The sequence below is a fragment of the Durio zibethinus genome, chromosome 8, assembly GCF_047325235.1.
Source record: "Durio zibethinus cultivar Kanyao isolate XHJ-2024 chromosome 8, ASM4732523v1, whole genome shotgun sequence".
Classification (NCBI taxonomy): Eukaryota; Viridiplantae; Streptophyta; class Magnoliopsida; order Malvales; family Malvaceae; genus Durio; species Durio zibethinus.
In genome coordinates, this window is record NC_143169.1 from 26,336,254 (window position 1) to 26,352,426 (window position 16,173).

Genomic DNA, 16,173 nt, shown 5'->3' on the forward strand with positions numbered 1-16,173 from the left:
ATTTTTTAAAGGCCAAAAATTAAATACTTCTTTCAAATAAGGTTAAATTTATATATTTAAAAAGGTTTTATACTCCTTATTATTTTAAGTAATTTTAATCTATATACTATTTTTTTTAAAAAAAAATTTACTTTGAAATGAAATTTTTTTGCCTAAGATTTCGATAATTATTTTAAATTTTTATTAATCTAAAATCGAATCTTATAAAAAATTAAATTTTTTTAAATTTTTTTTTCTTTTTCACTATTGGAACCACCAACGATGGTCTTAAAATCTGACGTTCATCCCCAGGCAGTCATGTATGTTGGTTGTGTTATCAAATGGTAATCATGCACTTCGCAATGATTTGTTAAAGGTATATAGAATAGTATTCTCAAATTTTTAACTGTTTTTTATTTATTTTACAAAATTTCAATTGTTAATAATTTAATAAATAACAAATAAAAATGGTTGGGCCAAGTTAGGACCAAAAAAGTCCTTTTGGTGCTTTTTATAAGTGGGCTTTGACCTGAATTGATGGCTCAACTTGAGCTAATCCAATAAAAACTTAGGTTTATTTGGTTAGCTATTGGGCTCAAAACGGCCCTATAAACAATAATTACCTTCTTAAAAATTGAACTATGAATTTCTTGATGTATTTCATATTTTTAGTCTTTATTTAAGAGCCGTTCTTACTTCTTACTTCAAAAGCATCCTTAAATTTCTTTATTATAAGTACCTTTTTTAGGCATAATATTAAGTTCTTTTTTAAATAATCAGTGAGCAAACACTACATATATGTAATATGGACCATGTTAGGCTCTAAAACAAGATAAAGAAAAATGCAATTACAAGAAATTCAATCCACATCATTAATCATTTTTGCAACATAAAAGAAGAGTTGTAAAAGTAGCTAAGAACAAGACGAAAGCAAAGAACATGCTTTGTTCTTAAAACAACCTTCTTTAATATATGCCTGGACCCGTTCTTGTGATAGTATAATCAAATCAGACTATAAATAAGGCCTCACTATGGCAATATCTTTTGAAAAAAAAAAAAAAACTAATCTGAAAATTTGCTTGTGGAAAATGCTGTTAGAAATCAAGAAATGGTTGAAATCAAGTTTATATTCCCCTGTTCTTAATCAGGGCTTTTGTTAGAATCTTGGATTTGCATCTGTCAATCTTTCTTATACTTCAAAAAATATCTTGAACAGTTATTTTTCCATCCTTCTGACACATGAAGAGGGCCAGTCATGACTCATGACACATCTGAAGTTGGTGCGTTTGGGCTTTATTTCTTCAATCCCCACAACTACATAAACCTTACAAGGGCCCTCCTAAAAGCCCACTAAGAGCCTATCTCAACATAAAGCCATTTTATCTTTCACTTCTACCCATCACCCGCATGCTTGGTCATCAAACGCGTCCCCCATGGCCATACTTTCACTGCCCTTTTCAAAGCCGCCTCTACGTCGCTCTCCTTACCCGCCCTCACTTGCTCACCCCTCCATGCACAAGCCCCAAAACGTGGCGTATTGGATGATCCATTTGTGCAAACATCATTGCTTGGACTGTATACTAAACTCGGTAGCCTAAGTAATGCAAGTAAAGAGTTTGAAGAAATTTTTAACCCTTGTATTGTCGCGCGAAATGCAATGCTTGATGCTTTTGGGAGCAATGGTGATATGGATTCTGCTCTTTTGCACTTCCAAAGCATGATTGAAAATGATGTGGTTTCTTGGACAAGTGTTATTAATGGTTTTGCAACGAGCAAATTAACAGTTTACAAAGGCGATTCGGGTTTTTGAGAAGATGATAGGTTTTATGGTGAAACCTAATGAGGCTGCTTATGTTACCGTGCTCTCTTGCTAATTTAGAAGGGAGAGATAGTCTTTATCAAGGGAAGCAAAGACATGGATATATTCTTAGAAATGAAGTTGTTATGACTGTTTTCATCGCAACAGCGTTGATTGGTTTCTACGGAAAGAAAGGTTGTTTACAGACTTCCGTGAGAGTTTTTAGTCAACTGTTGGTTAGAGAGGTTTGTGCTTTGGAATACCATGATCTCTAAGCTTGCATGTAATGGGAGGGAAAAGGAGGCTTTGGACATGTTTGTGAAGATGAAGGTGGATGGAGTGTCTCCCAATGAGGTTACATTAGTTGTTGTTCTTACGGTTTATGCTCGCATCAAGACAGTGGAGTTGGGTTCAGAATTATTCCAATCAATGTCGTGTCAATATGGCATTGTGCCAATAATGGAGCACTACAGGTGTATGGTAGATCTATTCTGACTGAAGCAACCGAGTTTATAAGGACTATGCCATTTCAACCTGATGCGTCAGTTTTGGGGGCTCTTAACTTTTAGGCGCTTGTAAGATTCATGGGACCATTGAATTTGGAAATGAAGTTGGGAGAAGGTTGCTCGACTTGCAGCCACGACATTGTGGGCTCTATGTAGCATTGTCTATCTTAAATGCTGATAAGGAGAGATGGGATCGTGCAGCTGACATGAGGAAAGCAATGGTAGAGGCAGGAATCAGGAAAGTTCCAGCTTATAGCTTGATTGGTTCCATGTAAAAAGTCCTGTCAATGCATCATATATGTCTAAATAATCACATGGATTCTGCAGTAGCGATTTGCTAACGGTAAATATTGGAAGATAAGAGAACAAAGAGGACAACTTTCTAGTTGTTGACTGACGGCATAGTTTGTGTCGGGTTGACGGATAACTTGAAGATTCTAACGATCTAATTTGAAAACGTTTGAGAGCTCTGCTCATCATGGCAGTGGAATCCCATTCGGAACACTCATGGTAAACTATGAAATTCGTCTGTAATATATAAATACCCCTTTCAAGTTACAATTACTAGTCCATGCCTAGTCCAATGTTACAATCATATATTTTAACTTATATTGAACAATCAAATATATTCTATATGATAAATTTATTTAATTCAATGATAAATATACTCATTCTTTTATGTAAAGAACTAAATGTCTTAGTTGAGCACAACGAAGACGCAATCAAATTAATATGAGACTTACACATGAAATATCATGTTATTAATTTGTAAAGATAAATCAGATGCATGCATGCTTGCAGTTGTCATTAGCCTGCCTAGAATGGAAATTATTTTATAATAAAAAATACTTTTTGATGACATAGATTTGTTATTTGAAAGAAATTGGTTCAGAACTCCTTTTTTTGATGGTGGTGGCGGCATAGACTGATCGTGTGCAGCATGAGGGTATTCAAAATTGCAATATACTCTGATTGTGGGCCATATCTGAGGTAGGAAGGAGTGTTGGTGAGGGAAGGGATAGATAGATGCCTTTGTTTGGGTGGCGTCCATTTGGAGGGTGGTTAACATAAAACATGATTGATTTGAACTTGATAGACAAATCATTGTTTTTAATTTGACTTAACAGGAACAAAATAGCTGAATAGCTGTAGAGATTTGGCAATATATAGGGGACAAGAATCTGAATTTTATAACAAAAACTCTAATCAATGTTTGGTTAATGATGACCGTGTATGACAAGGTCTTAATAAAGTTTGAATCTCACCGGAAAAGAGGATCAGCACAAGTCATTTGAACTTCACCTCATTCGAAACTTACAGACTATATATTATATAATATATAGTCTGTAAGTTTCGAATGAGGTGAAGTTCAAATGACTTGTGCTGATATATATATATATATATATATATATGTATATTACTGCATAAGGTTAAGAAGATTATGCAATTTGGTTATAAAATAGGGAAAGAGAGAAAAGAAGATTTTAAAAGTTTACTAGTATTTGATATATATTCCCCTCTTATACGTAGTTATATTCATGCATTATGATTGGTTTTTGGTTTTTTCTATTTTGATTTGTTTGATAAGAAAAATGCTATCTTGCAACTAAAAATACGTAAGCAAATAAATAAATAAATGAATGATTTTTCATGGAAAATGAAACACTTGGCAAGGGGGAGACCTCCGTTATAGCGCCGGCTTCAGCGACCGTTTGACTTTGTTTCTTGGCAGGCGAAAACCTTTTCCTAAATCCTAATTACTACAACTACACAACAAAAGCCACACCTTTGAGTAATTTCTTCATCTAAATTACTAGTCTACGAATCTCAAAAATCAAACCCTGCCCCCACCAATTAAAAATAATCTAATCCAAAATTAGACAGCCGAAAAGTTTTGCTCTTTTCTCCAACTCCAAGAAAAGCCATTCATAAGGAACCCCTCCAAAGTCCAAACCCCAACCCCAAGCACCCTCCTCTCTTTCCTCTTCTTCTTTTTTTTTTTTTTGTTGTTGTTTGCTCTTCTTCTATTTTGTCCTTGTCTAATGTCTACTACTATTTATTACGCTCTAAACTTTGCAAAAACAGTTTTTTTAGAGGCCATTTAGTTTTGTTCTGTCATTTTCACTAGAGTGAATCAATGCCAGAGGTGAGATTGTCTTAGTTGTTGGTTTCAAGTAATAAACTCACGGGACTTCCATGACCTGCTGTATGCCTTCTTCCTTCTTAACCATCTTCACACTCTTTTCCCATGCTTAAATACGTTCTTCTATTCTACCTAGCTAGTTAGTTGTTTTCTAGGTTTTCTTAGCATTTGCATTTGCAGTACTCGTGTTAAACAAAAATGAATCAACTCAGTGTGAAATTGCAGGAATTATTGCAGGGAGAAAGGGAAGCAAGAACGATCCTAGGAATTCTGAAAGAACAAATGGAAGGTGTAGATAGGGAAAGGAGGGGGAGGAGTTTCAAAGAACGGCTAGGATTTAAAGTCATGGGCTGTTGTGGGACCACCTGGGGATTCGGGTCAACGACCATGAGCGTCAGAGTAGACGATGACGTTGAGGTAGAAGAACAAGAGCAGCAGCAAGAACGAGTAGAAGCTATGAATTCGGCTCATAATCCGCATCCAGGTTGCGTTAACCCGGTTCCAGTTTCGTCAGGCATGAATCTTGCAGCGGCTTTAGCAGCCGAGCAACATTTTCGGGCACAGCAAGGACCGGAGGTAGGTAATAACGTGGTTCCCACGAGTAATGGGACGGAAAATGTGGGGGTTAGAACGCCCGGGACGCCACGTAGGATGTCGTTGATGAGGCTGTTGGTGGAGGCGGACGAGTGTGGTGAGGAGGAGGGGAAAGTCGGCGTGGAGATGGGAAGTGATACGATGTGCTGCGTGTGCATGGGAAGGAAGAAAGGTGCAGCGTTTATCCCATGTGGACACACTTTTTGCAGGGTGTGTTCGAGGGAACTGTGGTTGAATCGAAGATCTTGTCCCCTCTGCAACCGTTCAATCCTCGAGATCCTTGACATTTTCTAAAACATAGATCAGTCAGATAATGGTGATGGCGAGAGATTGGCGGACAAGGCTGAGAAAGGAGTTTATTTTGTTATAAGAATGAGATACGGATATCCTGTTGTATATTACTCACTTGATGGTTGAAAGTCTTATTTTAATTGAAATTATTATTACTTCTTTTCTATGTTATTTCCGCCCTTCTTTGCCATTGTTTTTTTTTTTTTTTTGCCAAAAATACGTTAATTAATGATTCCTTTTTTTTTTTTTTAGGATGGTAAGACGTAAAAGAGGACACTAAGAAAATTAGGATTGAAATTTGGAGAGTGTGAATTTATATTACTTTTCTTGGATGCTTTATATAGCAATGAGAAGGTTAGGATTTATCTTCCTATATATTTCCTTCAAACCATGAATTCTTTCTTGTATTTGCGGATATGGAGGTAGAAGAACGGTGACTCCAGTACAGTGCATGCATGTGAATATTAGTTAATGGTGTGCGATTGTGAGTTTCTAATTAAGAGTTATGGAATATACATATATTTATGACATTAGCATTGCAAGGTGCATATATCCCTTACATGTAGTAAAAGTAAACAAGCTTAATATACTAGTTTCTTTACCTTTTCATTGGTTAAGTTTTGGATCTTAATTAGAGAATATATCCTACTTTTAACCATGTTTCTTTTGAAAGTTAATCCCTCTTTCAAATTTAGATTGTGATCAAAATTTTTCAAACAAGTGTGACAACTTTTTCAACGAAAACAATATGCTACTACACTTTTAATTTTTTGAGATTTGTAAGAGAGAACCTGCCTTCTCCAGAACTATCCAAGTCATTATGTTGTGTGCATGGACGAACAAATTTGGACCTTTGATTCAAGCAGGTATGGGCTTAATCTACGCTCATAGACATTGAGACTAGTTTGTTCCAACCATGACCCATTTTGCCAGTTAAAGGTCCAGATTCTTCAGAGTCAAAGATACATAGTTTAGGCCCTTGGGGCCAGGCCATCACCTAGCTCGCTAAGTTCTTATTATAAGTAGCAACAAGCAAGTAGCAAGTGACACTGACAATATGAAAATTTTTTATAAATCAGCTCGAATCGGAGTAGAACATAAAGAAACCCGAAGTTGGTTTGGCTGTTCAACTAGTGCGTTCAGGCTGCGAAAGAGACCAGACGGAACGGAACAAATAAATGCAGGAGAATAATACTAAAGGAGAATCAAAGCAAACAATAAAGTTATAATTCAAATAACCGGAAACTAAATGCATTGAACTAGTTTGATATGGCCAATTGACCATTGCTTAAATATAGCCTAATATACTAGAAGAGTCAAAAAAATTTCTGGGGTATGGTCCAAACGTGGCTCCACCATTGATTGGAAACTAATTAGCAAAAGCCTTTCTCCTCTCATTTATATAATAACTAGTCTTCTGTGATCAAAGATTCAAATGGACCGTCGATGTTTTCCTTTTTATATAATATAATCCACGACCTGACTCCTGATTACTGATGACTGGTTCAGATAGTTCATATGGTTAGAAGGGAAGCAAGCCCTTTGGTTTTAGCGAACTCTTCACGCAGGCTGAGCGCCTGAATTCTCAATGCGCTTAGTCTAATGCAGCTGAGGTTCAGAGTTCATATTCTTCTGTGCCGATATCACCAATGTCATAAAAACTAAAATGCAATAGGGCTGCCCCCTTCTTTCATTAATCAGCACGAGTTAACATCAATCAAAAAACTAAAGTTGATACTTCTCTAGGTTAGTGCATTCAAGCTTTGATGTGCGTCCGAAGAGGAATAAAGAAAACAAAAAAAGAGAAAGAAAAAAAGACCAGGGAATAATCAGAGTCATAGTCTCAGGGGGAACATCGAATTCTGATAAAGTAAACTAATTGCATGCCACAAACGTTGGGATGAACACGGCCCCTCCCAACAGGAAAACTGGGCAATTAAGCATCCACCATGTATAGGCACCAGCTTAATCGGAAAACATCATGAACATTGTGGTATAATTATAAGAGGAAAGCATACGATTCTGATCGATCATAATCAGTTAGTTTTGAAATGGATGTTTTCTTGTAACATACCGAGTACTAGTTTGAAGAGGGTAAAAAAGGGGTTCATTCGATTTGCATCAAACACAACTTTTCAGAAAGCCACTTTTCTGCTTCCTGTAAACATCATGTGGTCTGATTAGTAAGGTGCAACATTATTGTAGCATATCCGAAAATCTCATTCGTCTTTTACATGATCATCGATCCGACAAAAAGATGCCTTATTTGGTGAAGTTGGATAGTGCATTAGACCAACAGTACCGCTTGATGTTTGTATTCGCTTCGAAAACAAACCCCGCTATTTTTATGATATTGATTGCAGTTTAAGGCATTATGATATTGCCTTTTGGAAGAACTTTTATTTTCCTTCTAATTTTAGATAGCTGAAGAGATTTTTATTCAAAGACCGTGAAGAGATTTCTAATTGCAGTTTAGGGCATGTTTAAAGATGTAGTTGCCTCGTATAAGATCAGTAGGATATTAGTAAAATCAACTTAACTTCATTGATTGAATTTGCAATACATATTTACAGAATCCTGGTGGAAGGATAAAGCTAAGTTTAGCTTATCTCTAGTATAAGGCTATCAATCTTAATCTACAACTTATCTTAAAAATACAACAATAATAGATAAAGGATACATTTAGATAACTTAGGTGACCAAGTCAGTTTGCAGATAAGCTGCTGTTGTTAGTTGGAGACGACCCTCAAGCTATTGTAGGTTGCTGTTGCTATCTGTTGTTGGTAGGATCTGGCACAACTGCTGCTTTGATGGATTGTTGCTGTGTGATAGTCTGATTGGTCTTAATGCCCCGACCTTTATCCATCACCTCTTGATTAAAATGAGGTGAAGAATCAAAAATCAAACTCTTCTTCTATGAATTAATCCTTGAGTACACTGGCGCCGGACAATCTTTTGTTTCATACATTGTTTCAAATGATCATGTATCTTAACAATTCCTATTAATTGACCAGAGTTTTTTGTTTTTGGAAAGGAGATTATTGTTAATGACGACAAACATCTTAAAACAACTTTAGGTTGATTCCAGCTGTACAGAACAGCAGCTGGAGTCTGAGGCAGATTGCTCAACAAGAAGCAGGAAATTGCAGTTGAGGTATGAACTTTTCCAAAGAATTGTTATTCCGCTGCAATTGAATAGAATGAGATCTGGCCTAAACAAAACAGTTTGGATGACACAAACTTATACTATTTAAATATCATACCTCAAAACACTAACTGATTGTTTTGATGACTATTCTAAAAAAGCTTCCAACAAAAGATAGGTTGAGAGCTTGGGGAATGGAGGTTGAAGAGAGCTGCTCCTTTTGTAAACATGAGGAAGAATATCTAGGGATCATTAAAGAGTAGAGAATCGGCTTCAGTTATACAAGATTAATTAAAGAGTAGAGAATTTGGCTTATAGAATTGAATTGAGCATTGCTTGTAATGCTTGTATATACGAAATATAAAGAGAAAGGAATTGTCTTATGTTTAAGCATATTGAAGAAACAACACGTGACTGCTCGTACTAAGGATACTATCATGATTCGATTACATGAACTACATTAGATCATTGCTGACTCGGTTACTAAAAAACTATGTTATGCTAGAAATCTTAATGCTGTTATTTTAAAATAAGCTGTTAGTAGAATTGATATTCTTTGATTGATTTTATAAAAATTATTGGATTGTTGAATTGTAGCATAATTTTCCTAACTTTGTAAACAGTTGAGAGTAAGTGCCGAGTAAAAGCTCGTTGGTATATCATGTCTTGTTTTAAGTGCGCATGCATGATTATTGTTGTTGTCGTGAAGTAAAGTGTGAGCTTACCTTTATGTTTGTTGCGCATTTGCTTTAGTGCTGCTTGTAATGGCTAATTGCAAATGCTAATGCACAGCAACAACACCATGTTTCCTTTGTCGAAGACAAATTAAATGTTCATCGCACCCCTTCTCCTCTTTTCTGTCCTGTCCTGCTTGTCTGTCTGCCAGCGCTGCTTCATTTCTTTTATGGCATGCGCTTTGCTTTTTGTTTTAACTCCCATAATTAAAGAGACAAAGAAAAACATGATTAATCACATACAAGCATACAAATAGGAGCAACTTATTGATGACAGCATTTGAGCTTATTATCATATTTTTTATTACTTTTTCCTTTCCTACCTATTTGATTCGCTGATAAATCCCAAATGTACATGTGGAACAGGGTTATTATGATCTCTTTTACACATAAAAAAATACATACATAAATAATTAGTAATATTTGAAATTGATAATCATATTAAAAAAACTTTAAAAAATGATGTATAATAATTTAAAATAACTTTTACTATCATTTATGACTATCAAGTTAAAAGTTTGAATGAAAATCTTGATTATGATATACCCTCCTATAATCAATATTTGGAGTTTTTTTTTTCATGTATTTTGATGAAAATTAAACTTTCACCCAATAAACAGAAATTATAAGAAAATGTGGATCAAAATATCAAGGGCAGTTACAAAAACAATTGCATTCTTATGAGCAATCCAGACAAAAAATAAGATTGGAAAAATTAATTAAAGATGAAGATACTTGACTCAATTAATGAATGGTATGTCGGGTCACATCAGTCAATATTGAAAACCTTTACAAAATAAAAGCTACACTTCTCCTAATATTATCCTATGTATTCTGTATCGTAGCGTAAAGAAATACCATGACATGATTGGCGAAGACGAGGGAAAGATTGCGGCGTCTCCCTCTCTGTGTTGGTTTCATTAAGTCGGCTGCCATTTATATATGTTCGATTGTATGCGAAATGCGAAATCTAACATAACAGAATTTGCAAATTCTATTAGCAGTAGGGGCAAGTAAGAGGGAATAGTAGCGCCTTTAATTATAGTTATAGATGTCTATTTTAGTATTATTTTGTCTGGTTTTTTGAGCATTTGATCAATGTCAGCTTGTGGCATTCAAACTTCATTTGCATTTTGGAAACAAAAATGGTGCGTGCATGGGTAAAAGAAGCAAGAAGTGAAGGTGGGTCCCCTCCTCCACCCAAGAAAAGAAAGTTCAGATAAACTCAAAAGAACTTCACAGATCAGAGATCAGTGGATCATGGCCGTCCCTTCAAGACAAAACGATGTAGGGGTCCAACAAAATGCGAACTACATACATACGCCACGAGTACTGGTTCTTTGTTTTTTTCATAATTAGCTCAGATTTTGGATTCTTTATTTTAATTTTTATGTTTAATTTTCTAGAAGTTCTAAGTTCCCCACTCTTTCAACTTTTTTTCTGCTGTTTTGCGCCTCGTTATGTGCCTATAAATGGCTCCCTCCCATAATCCCATTTCACACGCCTTAAGACCAACATAAACACGTTAAGAAAAGAATAGTGAGATCTCGGGAGAAACAATGGATATCACTTTTCCTGTTATGGACTTCTCCAAACTCAATGGTGAGGAGAGAGCGGCCACCATGGAACTGATCAAAGATGCCTGTGAGAATTGGGGTTTCTTTGAGGTACTAATTAAAAGATCTGAAATGTGTGTTTTATATTTGATGAAGCGACTTTATTTTAGAACTTTTACTCTCGGTTCATTAATTGTTTATAATGCTTCTAATCCTTTATTGAATTTCTACTCTTTTCTTGAAAAGCTGATGAACCATGGAATATCTCATGAGCTGATGGACACTGTAGAGAGGATGACAAAAGAGCACTACAGAAATTGCATGGAGCAAAGGTTCAAAGAAATGGTGGCAAGTAAGGGTCTTGAGGCTGTTCAGTCTGAGATCAATGACGTGGACTGGGAAAGCACCCTCTTCTTGCGCCACTTGCCTGAATCAAACGTATCTGAAATTCCTGATCTTGAAGAAGATTACAGGTCAAAGTTACAGACTTTTTCACCTTTTTTTTAAGTAGTGATTGTGATGAAAAATGGCTTTATGTGTTAAAATGGTTTTTTTTTTTTTAAATAACAGAAAGGTGATGAAGGAATTTGCAGTGGAGTTGGAGAAGCTGGCAGAGCAACTTTTGGACGTCTTGTGTGAGAATCTTGGGTTGGAGCATGGTTACCTGAAAAAAATCTTTTATGGGTCCAAAGGGCCAACTTTTGGTACCAAGGTCAGCAACTACCCTCCATGCCCAAAGCCAGACCTAATCAAGGGCCTCAGGGCTCACACTGACGCTGGTGGAATCATCTTACTCTTCCAAGATGACAAGGTTAGTGGCCTTCAGCTCCTCAAGGATGACCAGTGGATCGATGTTCCTCCAATGAAACACTCCATTGTCATCAACCTTGGTGACCAACTTGAGGTATACCAAGCACTCACCTTTTGTTTTAGCGCTAAAAGTTTAAATATCACTCAAACTAATTAAATTGATTCTTGTTAGAGATATGGAAATAAATTAGATTCAGCATTAAGATGTTTGGTAATAATAAAATGGCTACTTTGATACGTACGGAATATGGAATATTATTGCAATTATTGTCTCCATGTATGAATTAAGCACAAAGCCTACAGAAGCGGGAAACAAAAATTATTCCAAGCTACATCTTTTCCATCTGGGATCTACTTATTTCAAGGCTGATTCCATGACTCTTTTCTCGAATAAATACAGGTGATCACCAATGGCAAGTATAAGAGTGTGATGCACCGTGTGATTGCTCAAACAGATGGTACCAGAATGTCTATTGCTTCCTTTTACAACCCAGGCAGTGATGCTGTTATATATCCAGCACCAGCTTTGCTAGAGAAAGAATCTGAGAAATCCCAAGTGTACCCCAAATATGTGTTCGAGGACTACATGAAGCTCTACGCTGGCCTGAAGTTCCAGGCCAAGGAGCCAAGGTTCGAAGCCATGAAGAGCATGGAGTCCACAGTTAACTTGGGTCCTATTGCAACTGTTTGAGTCCTTTAGTGACTGAAGAGAAATGGGTTTAGTAGTGTGTTTCTGTTAATAAGTTTAGTCTGCTGATGGATCAATTCTGGTATTGTTCTGGAGTTAATGAGTCTATTGGCTAGCTGTATGGAGCTTAGTAGTTTAAATAAGCTGAAAAAGCTTGGACTAAGAGTTCCGCTGTTATACATGATGCCTAGTGGCTGTGCTTTTTTAATGAGATGTTTCTGTTTGTATAAAGCGACCGAATTATACCTGATATTAAATTGTCCTTAAAGATTTTATTTTGGCTTTATTAGGCTTTTAATAACACTTTTTCTCAATTATGTCTTTCAATTTTAACCACTTTGTGCTTGTGGGTTCAAATTGAACGCAACAAGTTGCTGTCCCAGTTTCTTGATGGTCCTGTATCGATTATATTGGAGAATCAATACTCACATTGCTTAGATTAAATAACGCTGTTTTGGCAAGGTGGGAAAGCTTGAAAACAGCAAGGTGGGAAAGCTTGAAAAAAGAAAGCAGGAGGTGTGATAATGGTTTGGATTCAATTCGATTTAATTTTTTTAGATATTTTATAATATTATAAAAATTTAAAATTTAATTTGAATTTAAATTTAAATTTTTATTTGATCTGAATTAAATTAAATTAAATTAGTTTAATTTGATTTATCAATTTTTAATTTTTAATTTTTTTAAATTTTTATATGCTATTTTAATATAAAATTTTTAATATATTTAAATAGATTTTGATATAAAATTATTATTTTTACTTTATGAAAATTTAAAAAGTATATATAAAAATTATAAAAAATATATAATTTGATTCGATTTTTTTAAATTTTTTTCACCTTTTGATTTAAAATTTAATCCGAATCTAACATATATATATATTTAATATTTAAATTTAATTCTAATTAAATAAAAAAATTTGATTAAAATCTTCAATTTTAAATTATTTTTAAAATTTTTAAAATTTTTTTTCTTAAGAGTTGACTCTACATGAGCAATTGCTATCAAGCAAAAAGCACACAATTCCTCTCTCAACTTTTAGCAGAAAAAAATAAACATGGTCACAACTTCCAACTTGCCTCTGAAACAGCCGGCCTTAACAAATTAGTCCAGACTGCTCCCTGATGCTAACTGGCTAGTATGTATGGATTGTATAAAAAAACTGCCAATCGGAACTAGAATTCTTCCAATTTGATAACTGAGACAGCTCTACAAAATTGCTAAACAAATCAGTAAATCACAACAACCGAATACGGGCTTCTAACTTATTACCATGCCAATGTGAAAAAAAAAAAAAAGAAAGGAATATATTATGCTTTCTATCAGCTAACAAATTGTATCAACCTTTTATCAAAGACACTGTGTTCCTTGGAACACCATGGTTGCACCATGCAGGATTGAGGCAGTGATGAATTAACGGTCGAGATAATAGGTTTGAGGGAGGCTTTATGTGTATAATTGAACAGAATTGAGGACTATCCATAAAGTAAAATCAAGCAGGATTATTAGATGTTCTCAAGTAGCTGCACACAGTTACACCGACTGCTTTAAGCCTAGTTCGAGTGTCATCTCCCAGAAGAGCATAATTATTATGCAGCCGAGTGGGTAAAAGCTTTTGGAAATTATAAACAATGCCGGCTGCTTTAAGTAATTCGACCATCATCATGATCCTATCATGTTCCTTACCCATCAACGTTGAGAGGAGCAGAAGATCATTGTTTCCTGCCCCTTGCTAGTTTTTCTTCGAAAAGCTGCCCCTGGTTGAATCTAGAAGCAGAGCGTCAGTAATATTTTCTCAACCCCTAGCTGATTAGAATCTATGTGCTTCAGTTAAATAAAATGCTTATAGGCCTAGCATAAGTTTCACGAACAAAATCTATCATTGTGAGGATAAAGTAGATCCAATTTATCCTGTGGATCTACAGTCAATTTAAAGCCTGTAATCCTTGCCCAAGCTCTAGTTGCCCATACAAATCCAATGAATGAACCCTACCCAAACTATGAGCCCATTCAAACGGATGAACCAAAGCCTCAACTCTAGTAGCCCATTCCAACGAGTGAACCCGTGTGGCCGAAATGCCTAGAAGTTTAAATAAATAAACATGCTATTGTTAAGGGTATTTTGATAAATTTAGCCATTGGCGAGAACGTCTGTAGGGTTCGTGCTCTATAAAAAAGTATAATGCAACCGCCGCTTTAGTTTGACAGTCGTTAACTTATGTATTGGGTTTTGGTGGTTCCTTTCCTGTTACAGAGATGATTGGTAGAATTTCTTGATCTGCATTTTCTTTTTAAATGTTTTTTTCTGTTTATATTAAGATTTTTGAAGGAAACCTCAATTCGGTAAAAAGAGTGAGGAGGCAGTTTATAAGATTGTCTCTTCATAGGGAAGAATATTGAGGTATATCAAAATCAAAGGCCAAGATATCGTTTCAGTCGTCATTTTTCTCCATTGGCGGTCTGATTGTTGCTCGTCCATACTTCTTTTTCTTTTCCTTGTTTTAGGATTTTCCTTCACATTGTTTTATGAATTTTTTGTAATTAGGTGAAAGAGCGAATAACAAGGGCTTGAAAAATCCTTTTTCTTCACTTTGAACCGATTGCCTGGTATAAACTTATCCTTGCTGTTCGCATATATTGAGTGATGCACTCCACTTTTATGTTTGGAATAAAATGTAAGTGTAAGAATGAGAATAAGAAATATTGAATAGCAGCGTATAGATTTATCTATGATTTTCCAGTCAAATGACAATATAACGCCATTGCAGAAAGTTAACCATCCATGCCTAGACATTCTCCAACAGAATCAGAAAATTTTAAAAAAATAAATAAAGGAAAAGGAGACATGTATTTACCAACAAATCGTTTCCCCGGCGTACACTTCACCTCCTGCAGTCTAATTTTGGTAGGATGAGCGTTCAAAGGTAAACAATTTTCATCTTTTAAACGTCTTGTCGAAGGACTGCTTAGGGACAGTTTTGTGGCTGCCTGACATACAAGAAATCATTACAAGCCACAAAACGCAGGCTTCACGAGGCATTTGAGAAAAGTCCCATCAAAACTCCATAGACATATTGATACGAAGAAAAAGAATATCAATATTCAAGAATGGGCCTATAAACTTCCCCAGCCTGCCCATTTCACCTTAATGACGTGTACAAGCTATAGTTTCACCACAAACTAGCAAAGAGGCAATGTTTTCACTGTTGCTTGAGGATTGATTTGGATTGCTTATGAATTTTACAATTCAGGCTGCAAGTACAAGCGCTTTAATCGTTCCTTGACTGTTTGCTGTCAGCATTGTCGGGCTATCACTCTTCCAACATACTGCACTGATGAAGTGAGATCCGGCATCGTCATCAGCATTGGCCGTGTCAGAACGAAATCTATGCCAAGCTGCAGGTTTAGAGATAGCCTGCAAAAATCATTGCGAACTAAATTATATATATATTTTTTGAAATAACTAAATTATACACCAAAATACCCCATTCAAATATGTTAACCAACCTTGTGATAAACAAACACTTCATTTGTTTCGCTGCCACAAGCAATGTACTCACTGTTTACTGTGAGACCCACAAAATTCTTCTCATTTGCATGACCTCTAAAAGTGCGCAGCTGACAGAATTATATAAAAACCAAAAAAAGAGCAGTTTTAGTCTGGATGATATGGAATGCTAAAGTCAGATAGTAACTCTGTAGACATTCATGTTTGATAAATATTCAGTCGCATGGAAAAGAATTTTTCCTCCCAATGAATAATTATTTGCTCCCAGTTTCAGCAGCCACTTCTTGCCAACTTAATGCTTTCCTCTAGCTTTAGAAAGGATATGACAAATTTCCTTGCTTAAACTATGAAACTTATTCTATTATGTTTCTAAAATAATAAACTAAAAAATTAAAAGGATGTTGCCAGTAAAATGAGCTGG

At 35.5% G+C, this 16,173-nt stretch overlaps 3 protein-coding genes, 1 non-coding gene and 1 pseudogene across 5 annotated transcripts in view; 4 read left to right on the forward strand and 1 right to left on the reverse strand.

Moving 5' to 3' along the window:
* The first annotated feature begins 261 nt into the window (after positions 1 to 261).
* Positions 262 to 2,817, forward strand: LOC111278523 (putative pentatricopeptide repeat-containing protein At1g10330; annotated as a pseudogene).
* A 1,356-nt stretch (positions 2,818 to 4,173) lies between these two features.
* LOC149517709 (uncharacterized) lies at positions 4,174 to 5,785 on the forward strand. 2 transcript variants are annotated; one of them, XM_089765156.1, is made up of 2 exons: positions 4,174 to 4,489; positions 4,652 to 5,785. In XM_089765156.1, exon 2 carries the CDS (start codon positions 4,709 to 4,711, stop codon positions 5,312 to 5,314), a length of 606 nt encoding a protein of 201 aa, XP_089621282.1. In that variant the 5' UTR covers positions 4,174 to 4,489; positions 4,652 to 4,708; the 3' UTR covers positions 5,315 to 5,785. The 2 variants fall into 2 exon arrangements, with proteins under 2 accessions (XP_089621282.1, XP_089621281.1); XM_089765155.1 differs by having other exon boundaries at positions 4,174 to 5,785.
* A 4,825-nt stretch (positions 5,786 to 10,610) lies between these two features.
* LOC111278683 (1-aminocyclopropane-1-carboxylate oxidase) lies at positions 10,611 to 12,529 on the forward strand. Its single transcript, XM_022865309.2, has 4 exons — positions 10,611 to 10,857; positions 10,993 to 11,219; positions 11,317 to 11,650; positions 11,957 to 12,529. Exons 1-4 carry the CDS (start codon positions 10,750 to 10,752, stop codon positions 12,245 to 12,247), a joined length of 960 nt encoding a protein of 319 aa, XP_022721044.1. The 5' UTR covers positions 10,611 to 10,749; the 3' UTR covers positions 12,248 to 12,529.
* Positions 12,530 to 14,590: 2,061 nt separating this feature from the next.
* Positions 14,591 to 14,725, forward strand: LOC149517710 (small nucleolar RNA snoR111). The gene has a single exon (XR_016344255.1). It is a non-coding gene; the product is annotated as a small nucleolar RNA snoR111 (small nucleolar RNA).
* Positions 14,726 to 14,945: 220 nt separating this feature from the next.
* Positions 14,946 to 16,173, reverse strand: part of LOC111278298 (E3 ubiquitin-protein ligase COP1-like) — a 31,605-nt gene continuing 30,377 nt past the window's right edge. The window contains exons 12-13 of the mRNA XM_022864932.2: positions 15,752 to 15,862; positions 14,946 to 15,659 (exon numbers count right to left, since the gene is read on the reverse strand). Of these exons, the coding sequence (XP_022720667.2) occupies positions 15,492 to 15,659; positions 15,752 to 15,862 (279 nt within the window). The 3' untranslated portion in view covers positions 14,946 to 15,491. The remainder of the gene's footprint in view (positions 15,660 to 15,751; positions 15,863 to 16,173) is intronic.